At 34.8% G+C, this 22,228-nt stretch overlaps 1 protein-coding gene across 1 annotated transcript in view; it reads right to left on the reverse strand.

Annotated features, from left to right (window-relative positions):
- Positions 1-5,727: 5,727 nt before the first annotated feature.
- Positions 5,728-22,228, reverse strand: part of LOC102169849 (protocadherin-11 X-linked) — a 67,631-nt gene continuing 51,130 nt past the window's right edge. The window contains exons 2-3 of the mRNA XM_018044071.1: positions 6,209-6,795; positions 5,728-5,793 (exon numbers count right to left, since the gene is read on the reverse strand). Of these exons, the coding sequence (XP_017899560.1) occupies positions 5,728-5,793; positions 6,209-6,748 (606 nt within the window). The 5' untranslated portion in view covers positions 6,749-6,795. The remainder of the gene's footprint in view (positions 5,794-6,208; positions 6,796-22,228) is intronic.

The raw sequence follows: 22,228 nt of genomic DNA on the forward strand, positions 1-22,228 counted from the left end.
GCTAAAGCTGAAACTCCAGTACTTTGGCCACCTCATGCGAAGAGTTGACTCATTGGAAAAGTCTCTGATGCTGGAGGGATTGGGGGGCGGAGGAGAAGGGGACGACCAAGGATGAGAGGGCTGGATGGCGTCACCAACTCAAAGGACATGAGTCTGAGTGAACTCCAGGAGTTGGTGATTTACAGGGAGGCCTGGTGTGCTGCGATTCATGGGGTCAAAAAGAGTCAGACATGACTGAATGACTGAACTGACTGAACTACACACATTGGAACGTTTATTATTTACGTTACTATTACCAATCAGAATTATGGGAGCCAAACCTCATGTTTTCATTAGAGTTCTATACCAAATAATTTTGACTTGTAATTAAATACATATTTATTTAAGTTGCAAGTCATTAATTTTGGCAGGCACAAAATTAAACATCAAATTGATTTTTATTTAGATATAGTGAACAATGGAATAACAGATAAATAAACCTGTGCCATATATTAATTGATGTAAAACTTAGCAGTATTTCTTAGAGCTTATTGCTATTATCAGGTCAAATAGTAGAACGTGAGTAATTTAATCAAAGTTGGGGACATATTTGCTCTTCAGAATCTCAATTTATAAATTCCACAATTGAGCTATCTAAAATGTCCTACATATATGGGCTTCATTTGGAACTGTTGATAGCACATGTATTTAATGAAAGGCTGTAATGAACTGTACTAACCAGGACTCTGATAATAGCAATGAAGTCAAAAGTTACTTAATCCTATTAGTGTCACACTCTTATTTTAATAAGATCTGACAGCATTAATAAAGATCCATTTATGAAGGGAATGAGTTTTATGTTGTCATTTTTCCCCACTTGAGGTGCACTTTAATAATAACCTCCAGCTTTCAGGGACCTAATGGTCATTAGCATTTGATTGTCATCTCTTTTACTTTTTAACACAGATCAAAACTGTTAATCTGCACATCACAGAATTCAGAGAAAATAAAATCAATTATTTTAAAGTGGAAAGGGTGAATTTCCAAATAAAACTTTATAGTAAAATAATGAAGAATTCACTATATTCAAACCTTTATGAACATCTTTATTTATTTATTTATTTATTTATTTTAATGAACATCTTTAGAGGCAACTGTGTTCTAAAGCAGTTAAACACATTGTCATACCATATTATGCGTGCAATGGCATTATTGAATCTGTACTCACTCTTCCTGATACTACATACTATGTTAAGCTATATATATATATGATAAAGAAATGTTAATTCCTTCAGAATAATAAAGTTTGCTTGCTCTTTGCCTCCACAGCATATTATTCGATGTCTCATTCTTGGCAAGTGTATTCAAGATTACTAAATCTAATGGTAGACACAATTTTCACAATGTGGATTTTCTAATCTCAGACTTCAAAGCAAATCCAAGTCTAACCTTAGTTTCATAAATCCAAGTTCTTGATCAAGAGGGAAGATGTTGGCTCTCATTTAGTTTTAAAAGTAAAAGTCAAATGTATCTTATTTTAAACAAAATAGAAACAAGGACCCAAACCTTGATTATTTGAAGACTCTGTCCAAGATTAACTTTTTCTGGAGGTGGATGGAAAATATGAGGATGCTTTATGAGATGGGCAAAGTTGTGTGAGGGCTTTGAATGTGGTCACCAATCTGAGAAAAACTTGATCTTCACGCTCCATCAGCACAGTCAACCTTTGAAACACTGTCATGCTTGCCTCAAGGGAACTAATCAGCATGCTGTCACTGGGCTAGTATAGAAATATTACTATTGATATATGTGGGGGAAGATGAAAATCTGAAGCAGAAAATGAAGACATATGCAAGATCATTACATAAACTAATTTCCCCTGAGTTCCAACCATAGGACGTAGATCCCTGTGCTTTATATCCATATCCTGAGTCAGATTGGGTGCTTGAAGTATATTTCTATTTGTGAATATACTATCTCCCTGATGCCAAAACTTAGAATTTGAAAAGATATTTATAAGTAACAGGCCATCGGAATAATAAAGTGGAAGTTAGAAACATACTGTAATTTCCTACTCCTGGACAACAACTCTATCAAATACTACGAGGAATCAGTGGGATATACGTAATAGATGACACATAGATGCAGATAATTATATAGATAGTATACAATATGTATATGTATGTATAATTTACATGTAGTATATACTATATACCATGCATAATATATATATAGTTTAAAATATATTATTTAATAACATTTTAAAATTGTATATTTATCATATATTAAAATGGCATACATGCCCATAAACATATATTTGTATATAATAGATATATAGTTATAGATCTTTAGCATGCTGCTGCTACTGCTAAGTCACTTCAGTTGTGTCTGACTCTGTGCAACCCCATAGATGGCAGCCCACTAGGCTCCTCTGTCCCTGGGATTCTCCAGGCAAGAATACTGGAGTGGGTTGCCATTTCCTTCTCCAATGCATGAAAGTGAAAAGGGAAAGTGAAGTCACTCAGTGGTGTCTGACTCTTAGCGACCCCATGGACTGCAGCCTACCAGGCTTCTCCGTCCATGAGATTTTCCAGGCAAGAGTACTAGAGTGGGTTGCCATTGCATGGCTAGTCCAAATTAAAGATAATTAAATCAGAATATCATGGGAAATTCTCATTATAGCATGAGTTTACTTGAAACAGGCGAAAGAGAAGATTTCATTTCTGGATGCTTTTTTGAGTGACAATTTTCACATCAAAAACTTTTATACATGAATCTTTTTTTCTTTAGAGTAATCTAATCTCTCAAAAAAGCTGAAATTTAACCTTGCTATGGTAGTATAAGCTTTATTTTATCATAACTTTCTTTGTACTAACCAGAATCACTTGTTAATTATGTTACTCATTCATTCCTCACTTCTTTTTTCGCCTTCTTCTTTTGTTTCTTTTCCCTCCTGTTAAACTTTCTGTGATCCCCACTCTCAAGGTTATTTGTCTGTCTGTGTTTCTGTCAGTCAAACCTAAGATTCAGAAGACCTTAGTCTGGTTTCCAACTTACTAATTGTATCAGTATAAACAAAATAAATTATTACTCTGAAATGAAATTTTCATATATTTAAAATGTGAAATAATAACATTTTTTTGTTTATTTGAAAGCACACATCATATCATACAAATGTATAAATGAAATTAAACTACATGTATGGTTTTGAAGATCAATATCATAAGTTTTGTCTAGACTACTTTTTATTACACACAATTTGACATTTATCAAATGACTGCATTTTCAGTTAATTATCTTGTTAATTAACATACATTTGTTAATAACAAGACCTTTCATGTGTAAATTGACCTAATTTTCTCCTATATGTTCCACTTCTCTCCCTTTGTTATCTGAACATTTAAGTACAAATCTTTTTAATTTAATTTTATTATCTATTTTTTACTTTACAATATTGTAGTGGTTTTGCATACTTCCTTAGGATAAACTGTGATTTTGCTAGTCCTATCTATTCAGCAAATATAAAACAAGTTAATATTAATTCAATTTTCAACCTATTCTGCAAAACAAGGTATCTTTTAAAATAAATTATTATGGTTGGCTTACTTTCAAATTATAACACTTTAATAAAGTTTACGGGTGAATTGTAACATGCTTATTTTCTTTCTTTGTATTTAACCTCCCTATCCCCCCAGTATACATGCCACTTTCATGACAGGACCTTTTTGTAAGTCAGAGTGCACTCAGTTAACACATGTCATGGCCTTCTGCAAGCCCAGGGGTATGTTTTGTGTTCCATTCTCATTATTTTTAACAAGCTGTCAGGACAGTATTTGCCCATGGGGCCATACAAATGCCCCAGTGCTTTAAGTACATCATATAGTTCACTTTTGGCTTAGCACACATTCTAAAACAGAATGAAATTTTAGAGCATATCTATTTCTAAGACTCATCTCAGTACCTCTAATGAGCCTGTCTTTATGTCACTTGCTGACAGTCTTTCAAAGAAATTCAAGTGAAAAAAGACTTCAACGAACCTAAATCATCCCAGTGGGTTTATTTGTTTTATTAGAATTTGTTAAGCAGCTTTCATGACAACAGAAATTTCTTGGAAGTTCATTAAGATACCCTGAGGGAAACATGACAAAATTATTCTTTGAGTAAAGCACTACATTTCAAAATTTTGTCAGGATGGTTGGGAGAGATCCTATTGCTAATTCTTGATTTAAATTTGGTAAAGCCTCATTTTGATTTCAATAAACTATTTTCTCTTTGTTTTAGCTGTGCTCTCCAATAAGGTAGCCAGTTACCAAAGGTGGATATTAAAATTAAGATTGAGTAAAATTAAAAATTCAGTTCCTGTGTAACACTACCACATTTCAATTACTCAATAGCCACTTGTGGCCAGTAGCTACCATATTTGATACCACAGATTACAGAACTTTCCTCATTGCTGCAGAAAGTTTTACTGGACATTGTAACTTTAGAGATTCTATTTAAAGTGATAAGCCTCACATTGCTATAAACAGTTAACTGTTTCAATGCATCTCCAAAAATCTTTTATGCAGGTATATCTACCCTCTACTTAGTGGTTATTCTTCCTAATTCTACTCCTGTGACATTTGTAGCACCATCCTCATATTATGATTGGAGAAACTAAAGGTCAGAAAGATTAAGCTGGAGGTGGCTTTTCTGGTTGATGGCAAGCGCAGAATTGTGATCTATATCTTTCTGACTCCTGCATATTTTTCCATTTCATCAGATAAGGGGATACCATTGCAGGGACCTTACCTAAAAATGCTCATTTGTAACATCCATTCTTTTTCAGTTTTTACTTCTTATAATTCACACACAAATTTGCATTTCACTTGAAATTACTCAAAAGATCTCTAGAGTTAGATTTCTGAATGTATTTATAAATAAATATATCTCCACAACATATCAGCATCAGCAAAAATCTTCAGATGATATACATAAAAGTATCTTATTTATATGTTCTTTTAATAATTTTAACATTGGTCATCATGATAATCATAATCTGGTAGTGAATAGTCAGAAAATGCTTATAAAACTTTGAAAATCACTTGACCATGTCTATATAATATCTGCATATTTGTTCTTTTACACATTTGCCAAAATCATTCAAGTGATTACGTATGTATTACTTGGGTATGTATTATTTCACATACCCAAATCTGAGTTTTCTGCTACTCTATATACCATATAGGTAACTAAAAGGAATCACCCATTCACTTGATAAATGCATTCCCTCTTCACGATTTTAAAGAATATCAAATATTTCATCTATTCTTCCCTCTGCATTTCCCATCACAAGGCCCAAATGAAACCAAAAAAGGTTCTTTAGAGTAAGGAATTTTTTAGCTAAAAAAAAACTTTATAGCAAAGGAATGTTCTGTGTTTTCAAAGATTCAGAACAAAATGAAAACATTTAACATTAACAACATGTGTCTAAAATTTAATATCATTTTGTGATTCAAGAGATGCTTAAAGATCTTTCCTTGACTTGAAATCAGCATGAAATATATTTGTTCTTACTATATAAGTGTAGAAATGCTGGTAATAAAAAAGTTCTATTCACCCCTAAAGTAGATTTATTTTCAAATGACAAGATAAAGCTTTCTGTCTAAAATAATCACTTAGAAAAACTGATAGGTTTTGTGGATTCTTTCTTAATGCTTACATTTGCTTGCTTAGGCCAAGTTTGAGGCACAGTAATGACTAAACAGATTAAAAGTAAGATGTTGGGTAAGTTATTAATTTGTAAGCAGCAGTGCTGAGCTCCTTGTCTGACTCCTATAATAGACAAACAATTGCTTGAAAATGAATATACTTAAAATGATTCTTAAACCCCATGCCATTGCAAAAACTGCATTGATAAATTTTCTCTGCTATGCTTTAAACTTTGAATAATTGTGGAGATGAATTATTCAAAGTATGAAGTACACTAAGATTACCTTTTTTTCCCTTTAAAAGCAGGAAACAGGATGCTTGGGGCTGGTGCACTGGGATGACCCAGAGGGGTGGTACAGGGAAGGAGGTGGGAGGGGGGTTCAGGATGGGGAACATGTGTACTGTACACCCGTGGTGGATTCATGTTGAAGTATGGCAAAACCAATACAATATTGTAAAGTAAAAATAATAATAATAAATAAATGATAAATGGTTTAAAAAATTGAGCTATCTTTAACAAAGTATTTTTAAAACGCACCTTAATTAGTTGGTAGTTTTGAACTCCGTTTATTCCTGTGTCTGGATCAATGGCCGCTGGGAGAGCATATCGAGAGTTTATAGCGGAGTTCTCTGGAATTGATATATTGATAACTGTTGCAGGGAATAATGGTGCATTATCATTTATGTCTTCTATCAGAAAACGTATTTTCACCAATCTAAATATTTCATCCGGCAGAACGGCAACCTCCACTTCATAAAAGCAGCGGGTGTCCACTATGATGCCAGCACACAATTTCTCACGATCAATGCGAGCTCCAGTAGTGAAGATCTCACCTGTGCCCTCTTCAATTCGAATCAGTGGCACATCTCCAGTCTTGTATACCAACTTGAACTGCATAGGAGTTGTTAAAGACTTGTCTGGAATTAGCGACAAGTTGAGGTCTTTCAGCAAGTCGCCTATGAGGACGTTTTCTGGCATTTCTTCCCGAATGGTGTAGTTCTTCTCCTGGGCGCCAGACTGAAACACGACGCATGCTAACAGAACCGCAAATATATACGTCCCGGACAACAAGTCCATACCAGGCAGGATTGCACTAGGGTGTTTTTTGTATCCCCCACGGAGAACTGTCAAAGGGAAAAGAAAAGAAACAGGAAGAGGAAGAAGAAATTAAAGCCAAGTACTAAATGTAGTTAACTAAATGCTCAGTTTTAAATTAAAATCATTAAATGAAATAACAAGGTCCTACTGTATACCACAGGGAACTATATTCAATATCCTGTAATAAAACATAATGGAAAAGAATATGAAAGAGAATATGTATATGTATTGAATCACTTTGCTGTACAGCAGAAATTAATAAAACAACTTTGTAAATCAACTATAGTTCAATAAAATTAAAAAGTACTCAAATCACTAACTGAAAATAATAGCACAGTAGACTCCGTTAAATAAACTAATGACAGATTTGTTTTTACTCTAATATTATGCATTTTTACATTAAAATGAAAGATAAACTAAGCAAGATACCTTGAGTATATGAGACCCAGAGTATTTATAAAAGTGTTCACCATTGAGAAAATATATAAAAGATAATGTTATAACAAGATAGTTAAAAGTAATGCAGTATGGCAAAAACCACTACCATATTGTAAAGTAATTAGCCTCCAATTTTGCACTGAGAGGACCCAGAGGGGTGGTACAGGGAGGGAGGAGGGAGGGGGGTTCAGGATGGGGAATACGTTTATACCAGTGGCAGATTCATGTTGATGTATGGTAAAATCAATACAATATTGTAAAGTAATTAACCTCCAATTAAATTAATTTATATTAAAAATAATTTAAATAAATTTTAAAAAATTAAAAATAAAATAAAAGTAATGCAGTGTTGTAAAACAATTGTCCTTCAAATAAAAATAAACCATTTTAAGCTCCAGTTTCATCTACCTCATTAGAACTGATTCAAATGTATTCTTTTTAATGAGTGCATAATTGATGGTATAGGGAGGGAAGAGGGAGCGGGGTTCAGGATGGGGAACATGTGTATACCTGTGGTGGATTCATGTTGATGTATGGCAAAACCAATACAATATTGTAAAGTAATTAACCTCCAATTAAAATAAATAAATTTATATAAAAAATAAATAAAATCAGATAAAGCTGAATTCAAAGCAAAACAAAAAACATTTTTAAAAAAAAGATAGTCAAAAGTAATAAAAATAAAACATTTCATTCAATAGTTAAGGAAAAATAAAGGGATATTTGTCACTAACAACAAAAATATCCTCATTTACTCTTTGTTACAATGTGGCTTTCAAATGCAGTTCTTACATGTGAAATCAATGTTTTATGCAATATTCCACGTGTTCAGCTCTGGGCATCAAAATGTAAATATAGATCTAGATTAGGAAGTTTGGATTAAAGAAGAAATGTCTTTTCAGAGAGAGAGGGTTTAATATGGCAAATGTGTAAACATGGGAAGAACAATTATGTGAAAAAGGGATTAAAGTTGTCTTTGAATGAGAGGAACAAGATCTGGTATAAAATTACAAGGAGGCAACTTTCAGATCAACATGAAGAGCTGTCTATTAATTCCAGAAAAAGAATGATTTTCAGGAAAGATTGAATTCCATATAGTTGGAGATACTGAAACAAAAGCTATATCACCAGTTTAAATTTGTATATTTATGATTTGTTAGCATCTGAACATTCAGTGAGAGAAGTGGAATACAAGACATACCAACTCACAGAATTTGTTTATAGTTTGCATGAAGTAGTCGATGTAAAAATGGGTTTTCACATCTACAAACTGACATAACTGTTGTTGTTTTTCAGTCACTAAGTTGTGTCTGACTCTGCAACATAAAAATTACCCAACTAAAATAAACAGCTTGACTAGGGTTTAGAAATAAGAAGGGCATTTTAAAAGATTTTGTCAAGTTAAAAGAGAGTCCAAAAACAATATCTCTCTGGCTGCTTTGCCTCTCCTTGTTTATTAATTTCATTTCCTAAAACTTGCCATTTTATTTCAGTTTAGTTCTGAAAATGTTCAAACAAGAATTTTTATTTCTTTGTAATTTGCAAATTTCTCTTCAATTTCCTGTATTAATTCTCAATTCCTATTCTCAATTTTATTGGATATAGTCTCAATTGGGTATATTAAATATGTTTTAATATCTAGTATCATGATACATCATAATATGCTTCTGGATGTTATTTGTATGTATCAATGATATGTTCTATAAACACAAAAAGAAATTTGTATTACACTGCTCTAAACCCTGTAGGACATTATATTTTTATAATTAAGTATGGATTAATATAGGTATTAATTCATTCCAAAGTTTTAAAGAATCAGATGACAGATGGTCATTTAAAAAATCTGTTAGAAATTTAAAAAAAAATAAAAAAATAGTTAGAGAAAACTATTAATGCACAAAGGTATCTAATTAAGGAATTCTCAGTTTTCATTGGTAGTTGATAACCAATTTAAAATTTACAAAACCTTTTAATTATTGTTCTAAAAACATCATGAAATGACATAAATAACTTGCTATGGATATTATCATCTGATTATGCCAGACAATGTATTACATTAAATGATTTTAGAAAATATGCATATTGACAGGCCTGAGGACAAAAGTGGGGAAAAGAAACCTTCCCATTTGCAATCAGTAACAGAATACATGCATTTGTTGTAATCATTGAGATAGTTTGGGTCATGAACAGAACCAAGTAATGAGGTAAATAGATCTGAAGCATCTCATTTTATAAATTTTTATCACAGAATTTAAATATTATATATCATGGGTCCAACCACTTTCCTATGTTAAAGAGCTAGTGTCATTTTTTTTAAAATTAAGTATCATAGTGAGTAATGCTAACACTGAAGACATTTTCCATCCTAGTAAACAACGCAAAAAGACTATTGCCTGTGGTATTTTTAGAATAATTTGCTCAATGATGAGCACTGGGATTACATAATATGGAAACCTTTTCAACTCATTCTCTTGTGAATTATTGGCCTTACACTCCTCTATGAATGTGAGAGAATAGAAACACCCCATTTTTGCTTACTATGAGTCAATATGCATACATATACATGTGTCCTACTGTGAAGCTAGGACATCTAAAAAAATTGAGTGTCTGTGTGTGATTTTATAAATACCATGCAAACATAAGCAAAAATACAAATAGAGCAGTTACAATAAGAATTAAAACTACCACTCTATTCTTATCTTACCCTTAGGTATAACAACTGGCAGGAGAATACTACAGATCTTTTTTTTTAAGCATTGCATGCATGTTGCAATCTCTACACAAGAAAGAGGATTAAAAAAGTGACCTAATTCTAAGCAGTCCTGTTATTGCAATCCATTCGAAATATGTTCTATTCTATTTTTAATAATAGCATCAAATAAAACATTTTAAAATGTGTTTCATCACTTGAAATTCTCTCAGAGGTTTTGAAAAACAGAGAAATAAATTGGAAAAAAAGATACTTCAATTTCTAAAATTTAGCCGAAAATATATATTGAAAACCTAGAAGGCATAGTTACTGTCCAGTTAGTAATTACTTTCATGAAGGTGTAGTCACATGTTCAACAGATATTTTTAAGGAGTTTGTATATATCAGGCACTGTTGTAGGCACTGAGAATAAATCAGTGAGCAAAACAAGCAGAATCCTCTGCCCTTACAGAAGATACTTGATAATACAAATATTCTAGACCATTTTTGAGTGCATAACAAAGTTTACTCTGCCTCTATCAGGATGTAAATGTGCATGATATAAATATGCATGAAAATTACCTCAATCTCCAGAATTTGATTCAAACCCTTGCATTTACCACTTGAAAATGTATTGTTATGTTTGAGACGACCCAGAGGGATGGTACAGGGAGGGAGGCGGGAGGGGGGTTCAGGATGGGGAACACGTGTATACCTGTGGCAGATTCATGTTGATGTATGGCAAAACCAATACAATATTGTAAAGTAATTAACCTCCAATTAAAATAAATAAATTTATATGTAAATTTTTTTGAAGTTTCTTTTAAAATGCTGAGTTTAATTTTTTTAATGACCAGTACAGAAATGTAGCTAATAAATATGGATAGAGCATTGTTTAACTTTATGGAAGCATGATGAATTTAACTCAGATATTCAGGGTAAAGATTGCTATGCACATACCTTTGTTGGTGGTGTTGTTTAGTTGCTAGTGTTGGATTCATTGGGGGTCCATAGACTGTAGCCCACCAGGCTCCTCTGTCCGTGGGATTTTCCAGTCTAGGATGCTGGAGTGGGTTGCCATTTCCATCTCCCGGGGATCTTCCCGACCCCAGGATTGAACCTGAGCCTCCTGCACTGGCAGGAGGATTCTTTACTGCTGAGCCACTAGGGGAGCCTACACATAACCTCTAGTTGGCTCTAATTTTCCCTCTTCCATGAACAACTATAAGATAACATTAAATTTCTTTACCATGCTCCCACATCCACATCCTGCTATTATAGTCTACTGTTAGTTTGCAAACTGATAAGGGGGGTACAATGAAAGCAGTTACAGAGAATTAAAATGTTCTACAAGTTTCAGTAGTGCCAACATTATTTAAATACTGTTTCTACGGGCAATATATAGTGATTAGGTAGGCAACAGTCAAAGTTGGACAGAATCATGACAATCAGAGAAAGCAAAAGTAAAAACAAATAAGCAACTCTGAAATTTTAAAATATGGAAAGCAAAAATGAAAGTTTATTTTATAGTCTCTGAGCATTTGGATTAAAAAAAAAAAAGTAAATAGATAGGGGAACTAAGTCTTTACTATATGCAGTTCTAGAGACTTCAAGCCATAAAAGTAGTATTCAAATAGTTTGTCAGAAGAATTCCACTGCATGATTTCCCTGACATGCTTATTACATTTTCCTTCAATGTGGTGCTGGAGCTTTCCTGGTAGTTCAGACAGTAAAGAATCTGCCTGCAATGCAGGAGACCAGGGTTCGATCCCTGGGTCTGGAAGATTCCCTGGAAAAGGAAATGGCTAACCACTCCAGTATTCTTGACTCGAGAATTCCATGGACAGAGGATCCTGGCTATTGTCCATAGGGTCACAAAGAGTCAGAAACGACTGAGCGACTAACACACACACATACACACACACATTTGAAGTAATTCTATATGAATGAGTGTCTTACATGCTACAACAACAAATTGTTAAAAAATAGTACAAATTTAAGTATTATATGAAAATAAGAAATATGTATGTTGCACATGATCCTAACTCCACTTGGCTCTCATCACTGTAATTACTATAATGTCTCATGACATCAAAAATAGAAAATTGAACAACCATAATATATTATATAGTTGCTTCCACATTCTTGTTCTCATACACAAAGCTTCTTTCACAGACTGGGAAAACAATAATGTAGTTCTTCAGGTTGACAGGAAGCCATGTAGGACATTTCAAGAGGAGTAACCACATCTGGAGAAAGACAAATGGGAGCAACTGATAAACTCAAATACTTTCAAAGGGATTGACTACAAGTAGAGTGGGGTAAGTGCACTGGGTGTCCTATTTTACGTGACTATTTCCTATGTACTCTGAAACTTGAAATGTCAAAATGAAAGATTTAGTAAGGTAATTTAATTCTATAAAACTGATATTTTTATTAAATTTTACTCCACAAAGGACTCATTTATGGTACATTTGTATGGGTCTAATGTCCAAGAAGGATTCCATCAGTGTTTCTTTCTTCTAAAAAAAAGTTTATGTTTTATCAGGGATGTGCTTGGCAGTACAGTGGTTAAGATTACATGCTTCCACTGCAGGGCACATGGGTTTGACCCATGGTGAGGAAACTAAGATCCCCACATACATGTGATGCTGCTAAAACTTTTTTTAAATAAATAAATATACAACATGTTTACGTTCTTTTCAGTCTATGGGGTCACAAAGAGTCAGAAATAACTGAAAGATTAACACTAATACTCCACAACAGTTAGTGCAGTGTTCTCTAACAGGGCTTCAAATCTGTTAATAATCGGTGCTCAAAAATCACTTATAAGACAATTTGTGAAGGTTGCTCTTTTATATTAATTTTTCTGGATTTTTAAACATGATTTAGGGAGCATTTGAAAAATGACGTTGCAGATTAATCAAGCAAGAGACCTATTTCATTTGGCAAAAATATAATTGTTGCTCATCATCATATATCCTTTTGTCACCTTGTTCAGTTCAGTTCAGTTCAGTCTCTCAGTCATGTCCGACTCTTTGTGATCCAATGGACTGCAGCACGCCAGGCATCCCTGTCCCATCAGTAAAGCCTGAAGCTTGCTCAAACTCATGTCCATCGAGTCACTGATGCCATCCAACCATCTCATTTTTTGTTGTCCCCTTCTCCTCCTGCCTTTAGTCTTTCCTGGAATCAGGGTCTTTTCCAATGAGACAGTCCTTTGCATCAGGTGGCCAAATACTGGAGTTTCAGCTTCAGTATCAATCCTTCCAATGAATATTCAGGACTGATTTCCTTTAGGATTGACTGGTTGGATTGCCTTGCAGTCCAAGGGACTCACAAGAGTCTTCACCAACACCACAGTTCAAAAGCATCAATTCTTCTGCGCTCAGCTTTTTTTATAGTCCAACTCTCACATCCATACATGACTACTGGAAAAACCATAGCTTTGACTAGATGGACCTTTGTTGGTAAAGTAATGTCTCTGCTTTTTAATATGCTGTCTAGGTTGGTCATAGCTTTTCTTCCAAGGAGCAAGCGTCTTTTAATTTCATGTCTGCAGTCACCATCTGCAGTGATTTTGGAGCCCCAAAACATAAACTCTCTCACTGTTTCCACTGTTTCCCCATCTATTAGCCACAGTGTGATGGGACCAGATGCCATAATCTTAGTTTTCTGAATGTTGAGTTTTAAGTCAACCTTTTTACTATCCTCTTTCACTTTCATCAAGAGGCTTTTTAGTTTTTCTTCACTTTCTGCCATAAGGGTGGTGTCATCTGCATATCTGAGGTTGTTGACATTTCTCACAGCAATCTTGATTCCAGCTAGTGCTTCATCCAGCTTGGCGTTTCACATTATGTGCTCTGCATATAAGTTAAATAAGCAGAGTAACAATATACAGCCTTGCATACTCCTTTCCCTATTTGGAATGTATCTGTTTTTTTCATGTCTAGATCTAACTGTTGCTTCTTGACCTGCATACAAACTTCTCAGGAGGCAGGTCAAGTGGTCTGGTGATACACAACAGTCAAAAGCTTTGGTGTAGTCAATAAAGCAGAAGTAGATGTTTTTCCGGAATTCTCTTGCTTTTTCAGTGATCCAAAAGGATGTTGGAAATTTAATCTCTGGTTCCTCTGCCTTTTCTAAAACCAGCTTGAACATCTGGGACTTCTTTGTTCACATACTGTTGAAGTCTGGCTTGGAGAATTTTGAGCATTACTTTGCTAGTGTGCGAGATGAGTGCAATTGTGTGGTAGTTTGAGCATTCTTTGGCATTACCTTTCTTTGGGATTGGAATGAAAACAGATATTATCCAGTCCTGTAGCCACTGCTGAGTTTTCCAAATTTACTGGCATATTGAGTGCAGCACTTTCACAGCATCATCTTTTAGGTCTTGAAATAGCTCAACTGGAATTCCATCACCTCCACTAGCTTTGTTCATAATGATGCTTCCTAAGGCCTATTTGACTTCACATTCCAAGATGTCTGGCTCTAGGTGAGGGATCACACCATCGTGGTTATCTGGGTCATGAAGATCTTTTTTGTACAGTTCTTCTGTGTATTCTTGCCACCTCTTCTTAATATCTTCTGCTTCTGTTAGGTCCATTCCATTTCTGTCCTTTATTGAGCCCATCTTTGCATGAAAAGTTCCCTTGCTATCTCTAATTTTTTTCAAGAGATCTCTAGTCTTTCCCATTCTATTGTTTTCCGCTCTTTCTTTGCATTGATCACTGAGAAAGGCTTTCTTATCTCTGTGCTATTCTTTAGAACTCTGCATTCAAGTGGGTATATCTTTCCTTTTCTCCTTTGCCTTTTCCTTCTCTTCTTTTCTCAGCTATTTGTAATGCCTCATTAGACAAACATTTTGCCTTTTGCATTTCTTTTCCTTTGGGATGGTCTTGATCCCTGTCTCCTGTACAATGTCATTAACCTCTGTCCATAGTTCTTCAGGCACTCTGTCTAACAGATCTAATCTCTTGAATCTATTTGTCACTTCCACTGTATAATCATAAGGGATTTGATTTATCACCTTGAAGTGAATTTAACCATGATTACTTCAGTACCTAGCAATTACTTTAATATGTTTGGTCTGTAAGTAACATGTTATCATAACAAATAATTCCTAGATTCACTGAGGATAAAAGGATGATCTCCATTTGGTGTAGTATTTTAATTTCTCTAAGTAGTTTCAAATCAGTTATTTCTTTTAATCTTTATACCAACCATATTATTTTTATGAATATGATTTATTTATGTATTAAATATTTATATTGAATAGGTGGCAATTTCATACTCTAGAGATCCTCTAAATGGTCATGTTTAAAGATGGTAAATAAATGGGGTAAATTTCTGACTTCACTGAGAATTTATTGAAGAATCTATTTTGATTTTTAGATATATAAGGCTAAGTGAATGCTTTTATTAATTCCTATCATCAGAAACTAATAATAAATCAGTATAGGTGTAATCAGAAAAAAAAGTGATGATTTGGTATATTTTCTATTTGTGTTAGCTTCTAATTTATCAAAATCATGATGCAATAACTTCAACAGTTAAAACCAGATGAGGTATACCACCAGAATCTTAGGAATGGTTTTAGAAACAAGATTCCAGTTGATAGTCTGAAAAATGAATCAAGGTAAGATATCAGTTATAGGAAAATGAATGGTAACTATCAACCTATTGTTCCAAGGAACAAAAAGATGACTTTCATCCTTAATAGCTGCATTCATTCACCCAGATAGGAAAAGAAGCTTTTCCTGGTAAGATGATTTCGGGGTGACATAAATCCTCAATCAGTGGCTACACTTCATAGACCACTAAGCAAAAATGACACAGCAACTTTTAAAAAGTCAGTCTTGCTATTTGGTTAATCAACTACTTAATAACAAGTACCTCAGTCTAAAAGTTCAGCCAAATTCCCTTCTCTTTTTAATTCTTATTCCCTTATACATATTTTAATATTCATACTGAGATTTTCATTTTGTTTCACTTTAAAACTCAAACAAATTGGATGACAAGTTTAAAATGACAACATCAATGAATCAATGGGTAGAAAAATATTTGAACCCCTAAATGAGACATACACAAGGCACACTTTGATGCATTTAATTTGGGGCAGAACAATAATCATACAGAATTCTGGCTTTAAAAATAGAATTAGCATTTATGAATTAAACACTACTTCCTGCCAGTTCTTAATTTGTACAAGAAACTTATATTGTAGGGTCAACCCCATTTTCATAAAAGAATTGTTTCTATAACCATTTTTTTTTTAGTTTAGCTCTTTCCCTGCTTATGAAGAACACAAATAACTTTGCTTATTTATGAAGGTTTGCAAAAAAAGAAAAACTTAATCTTCTGGAAAATACATTTCACATTGATTTTGGAAAAGTTTGCCAAAGAATGTACATAAAGACATAATTCTTCATGTTAGGTATCACCTGAGGTTCAAATTATTTGTATTACTTTGTGTGTTAGTCGCTCAATCGTGCCCAACTCTGTGACCCCATGGACTGCAGTCCACCAGGTTCCTCTGTCCATGAGATTTCCCAGGTAAGGATACTGGAGTGGGTTGCCATTTCCTTCTCCAGGGGATCTTCCCAACCCAGGAATCGAACCCGGGTCTCCTGCACTGCAAGCAAATTCTTTACCGACTGAGCTACATGGGAAGACCTATATTTTACGCCCCCCTAAAAACAACAACAACAACAAAAAGTTTGGGTTTTAGAATTACAACTTACATTGTGATGATTTCAACTGAAATAGAGTATGAAATAGGTGAAAAATGGTCATTCTATTATTTTAGATAGCTCACAATTTCTGAACAGATGATAATGTATAACAGTGTTCTCACATTTACTTAATAAGAAATATTCTAAGAAATATTTGAAGTATTGAAAATTATTTATCCTTTGCAAAGGTATTCAATACCTTAATGGAGATGATGGAATGAGCTATCATGACGAGAAATATTTGCGACTTGTAAACAGACACTCACTCTAGGAAATTGTGATCACATGCTGCATTAATTCTTCTTATAAACTGACAACCCTGGAAAATGAAGGCCAGTAATATTCAAGACAAAATTGCTTTCTATCAGGATTTGATCTCATAGATGGCACAAGAATAAAACTTTAGAGAAGAAAAGATGATTAGAATCTCAAAAGTCAAAGAAGTATATTTTCCACTGTATAGTCATATTTAGACCATCAGTTCAGTTCAGTTCAGTCGCTCAGTCGTGTCCGACTCTTTGAGACCCCATGAATTGCAGCACTCCAGGCCTCCCTGTCCATCACCAACTCCTGGAGTTCACTCAGATTCATGTCCATCGAGTCAGTGATGCCATCCAGCCATCTCATTTCTTGTCATCCCCTTCTCCTCCTGCCCCCAATCCCTCCCAGCATCAAAGTCTTTTCCAATGAGTCAACTCTTCACATGAGGTGGCCAAAGTACTGGAGTTTCAGCGTTAGCATCATTCCTTCCAAAGAAATGCCAGGGTTGATCTCCTTCAGAATGGACTGGTTGGATCTCCTTGCAGTCCAAGGGACTCTCAAGAGTCTTTTCCAACACCACAGTTCAAAAGCATCAATTCTTCGGCGCTCAGCCTTCTTCACAGTCCAACTCTCACATCCATACATGACTACTGGAAAAACCATAGCCTTGACTAGATGGACCTTAGTCAGCAAAGCAATGTCTCTGTTTTTGAATATGCTATCTAGGTTGGTCATAACTTTTCTTCCTAAGCACCTGGAAATATGCAGTTTAGTATAGTCACCCTGGCCATATGTATCTATAAAAATCAAATTAAAAATTCAATTGTTCAGTTTTACTAGGCACATTTTAAGTGTCTAGGGCAAATAAGCAAATGTGGCTACTATTGGACACTGCTGGTTATAGAACATTTCTACCATGACAAAAAGTTCTATTGGACAGTGCTAATTTAGAGCAAGAGGAAAATAGTCTTGAGCTATGCATGCATCCAGGAAAGTGGCAATTATGCTGGGGTATCCAATTCATAGGCATAGGACAAAAAAATGATAAACTGAGATGATGCAGTATAATTTATTATTGAATTATTTAGTAACGAATGCTGTTTTATGACATTAAATCTTGAAACTAGTAGATAGTGAATATTTTTAAGAGATTGGTAACTTGTTAATTCAAACAGAAACAGTAAAATTTCCTCTCAGTTTAAATTAAAAATCAAAATGCTTGAGATCCTCTGAGAGAAAAAAATGTACAGTTTTACAGTTATAAATAAAAATTATCTGACAATTATTTTCATAAAATATTATATGATCCCCCTAACACCTATGAGAAATACTATATAAATAAATGTACTGTATCTGATACACTAAAATTATGAAGAGGTAGTATACCAATGCAACTACCCATTTTGATAGTTTTTAGGATATTGTTTAGAGTCAATAGTAGTGTGAGGTACTGACTATTTTCTCCTGATTTACCACCATCATAGTCCTATAGAGATATGAAGAATATAATGCATGATAAAAATAATTAATTCTTCAAAACCTCCAGACAGGAAACTGAAGGGTATAGTGCAAATATCCCACATAGACCTCTATTTAAGTTTGTCTTGCTTTAAAAGACCAGAAATTCATGCATACTATAAATAGTATAATATAGAATTGGGCTTCCCTGGTGGCTCAGCTGGTAAAGAATCTGCCTGCAATGTGGGAGACCTGGATTCGATCTCTGGGTTGGTAAGATCCCTTGGAGAAGGGAAAGGCTACTCACTCCAGTTTTCTGGCTTGGAAAATTCCATGGACTATAGAGTCCATGGGGTCGCAAAGGTCTGACATGACTGAGTTACTTTCACTTCACTTAACTTCAGTAGAGAATTATGCAATGCAAGCTTGTATTGACTATTATGTTTTCTTATATTTCTTATATTTTCTATTATTGTGCCGATTTAATCCTTGACCTCCAAGTTCTCCACAGTGCTGGATACAGTCTTAACAGATGTTGCTGACTTTTAATTTTTATGTACATATATACATTATAATAAAGAAACATAATTTAATAAATAAAAGACAAAATTTTTAAACATGAAGAAAGTGATTTGGTTTAAAAACTGAGAGAAGTTGATTTAAACCACTAGTGAGAAATAAAATGGACTGGAATGGGTGAATTTAAATCAAATGACCATTATATCTACCTACTATTGTAAGCAAGAATCCCTTAGACGAAATGGAGTAGCCATCATAGTAAAAAAAAAAAAAAAAAAAGAGTCTGAAATGCAGTACTTGGATGCAATCTCAAAAACGACAGAATGATCTCCATTCATCTCCAAGGCAAACCATTCAATATCATGGTAACTCAAACTATTCCCTGACCAGTAATGCTGAAGAAGCTGAAGTTGAATGGTTCTATGAAGATGTACAAGACCTTCTAGAACTAATACCCAAGAAAGATGTCCTTTTCATTATAGGGGACTGGAATGCAAAACAAGGAAGTCAAGAAACACCTGGAGGAACAGGCAAATTTGACCTTGGAATACAGAATGAAGCAGGGCAAAGGCTACTAGAGTTTTGCTAAGAGAACGCACTGGTCATAGCAAATACCCTCTTCCAACAAAACAAGAGAATACTCTACACATGGGCATCATCAGAAGGTCAACACCAAAATAGGATTGATTATATTCTTTGTGGCCAAAGATGGAGAAGCTCTATAGCATCAGCAAAATCAAGACAGGGAGCTGACTGGCTCAGATCATGAAGTCCTTATTGCCAAATTTAGACTTAAACTGAAGAAAGCAGGGAAAACCACTAGACCATTCAGGTATGACCCAAATCAAATCCCTTACGATTATACAGTGGAAGTGAGAAATAGATTTAAGGGACTAGATCTGATAGACAGAGTGCCTGATGAACTATGGACAGAGGTTTGTGACATTGTACAGGAGACAGGTATCAAGATTATCCCCAAGGAAAAGAAATGCAAAAAGCAAAATGGCTGTCTGAGGATGCCTTACAAATATCTGTGAAAAGAAGGGAAGTGAAAAACAAAGGAGAAAAGGAAAAATATACTTCTTTGAATGCAGAGTTCCAAAGAATAGCAAGGAAAGATAAGAAAGCCTTCCTCAGTGATCAACACAAAGAAATAGAGGAAAACAACTGAATAGGAAAGACTAGATATCTCTTCAGAAAAATTAGAGATACGATGCGAAGACAGGCTCAATGAAGGACAGAAATGGGATGGACTTAACAGGGGCAGAAAATATTAAGAAGAGGTAGCAAGAATACACAGTATAACTATACAAAAAATACCTTCACCACCAAGATAATCATGATGGTGTGATCACTCACCTAGAGCTAGACATCCTGGAATGTGAGGTCAAGTGGGCCTTAGGTAGCATCACTACGAACAAAGCTAGTGGAGGTGATGGAATTCCAACTGATCTACTTCAAATTCTAAAAGATGATGCTGTGAAGGTGCTGCACTCACTATGCCAGTAAATTTGGAAAACTCAGCAGTGGCCACAGGACTGGAAAAGATCAGTTTCCATTGTAATCCCAAAGAAAAGGAAAGGAAAGTCAATCATGTCCAACTCTTAGCGACCCCACAGACTGCAGCCTACCAGGCTCCTTCATCCATGGGATTTTCCAGGAAAGAGTACTGGAGTGGGTTGCAATTTCCTTCTACAATCCCAAAGAAAAGCAATGCCAAGGAATGCTTAACTACAAAAAAATTGCACTCATCTCACACGCTAGTAAAGTAATGCTCAAAATTTTCCAAGCCAGGCTTCAACGATATGTGAAAGGTAAGATTCCAGTTTTCAAGCTGGATTTAGAAAAGGCAGAAGAACCAGAAATCAAATTGCCAACATCTGTTGGATCATGAAAAAAAAAAAAGGAGTTCCAGAAAAAAAAAAAAATCTATTTCTTCTTTATTGACTCTGCCAAAGCCTTTAACTGTGTGGATTATCACAAACTGGAAAATTCTGAAAGAGATGGGAATACAAAACCATCTAACCTTCCTCTTGAGAAATCTGTATGCAGGCCAGGAAGCTACAGTTAGAACAAGACATGTAACAACAAACTGGTTCCAAATAGGGAAAGGAGTATGTCAAGGCTGTATATTGTCACTCTGCTTATTTAACTTACATGCAGAGTACATCATGAGAAATGCTAGGCTGGAAGAAGCACAAGCTGGAATCCAGATTGCCAGGAGAAATATCAATAACCTCAGATATACAGATGACACCACCCTCAAGGCAGAAGGTGAAGAACTAAAGAGCCTGATGATGAAAGTGAAAGAGGAGAGTGAAAAAGTTGGCTTAAAGCTCAACATTCAGAAAACTAAGGTCATAACATCTGATCCCATCACTTCATGGCAAATAGATGGGGAAACAGTGGAAAGAATGGCAGACTTTATTTTTGGGGGCTCCAAAATCACTGCAGATGATGACTGCAGCTTTAAAATTAAAAGATGTTTACTCCTTGGAAGGAAAGTTATGACCAATCTAGACAGTATATTAAAAAGCAGAAACATTACTTTCTGACAAAGGTCTGTCTAGTCAAAGCTATGATTTTTTTCCAGTAATCATGTATGGATGTGAGAGTACACTATAAAGAAAGCTGAGCACCAAAAATTTTATGTTTTTGAACTGTGGTGATGGAGAAGACTCTTGAGTGTCCCTTTGACTGCAAAGAGATCCAACCAGTCCATCCTAAAGGAAATCAGTCCTGAATATTCATTGGAAGAACTGATGCTGAAGCTGAAGCTCCAATACTTTGGCCACCTGATGCAAAGAACTGACTCATTTGAAAAGACCCTGATGCTGGGAAAGACTGAAGTCGGGAAGAGAAAGGGATGACAGCAGATGCGATGGTTGGATGGTTTCACCAACCCAATGGACACTAGTTTGGGTAAACTCTGGGAGCTGTTGATGGACAGAGAGGCCTGGAGTGCTGCAGTCCATAGGGTCACAAAGAGTTGGACAGGGCTTAGAGACTCAACTGAGAAAAGTCTTTCCTGAAATGAAAATGGAATCATTCAGTTTCTCTGTACAATATTTAGTCTTGCTTCTAGTCTCTTTTTTCTCTAAAATTCTTATTTCTTTAGAGTCAGATGTTCCCAAATTTATTGTCTTTCAATTCTATTTGGAAAAAAATGATGGTACAGGGAGGAGAAGGGAGGGGGGCTCAGGATGGGGAACACGTGTATACCTGGGGTGGATTCAGGTTGATGTGTGGAAAACCAATACAGTATTGTAAAGTAATTAACCTCCAATTAAATAAATTTATTTTAAAAAATAAAGGAAAAAATGGACAAATAGATTTCATGTGTAGAGGAAGTTCAATCAT

This window comes from Capra hircus (assembly GCF_001704415.2).
Source record: "Capra hircus breed San Clemente chromosome X unlocalized genomic scaffold, ASM170441v1, whole genome shotgun sequence".
Lineage (NCBI taxonomy): Eukaryota > Metazoa > Chordata > Mammalia > Artiodactyla > Bovidae > Capra > Capra hircus.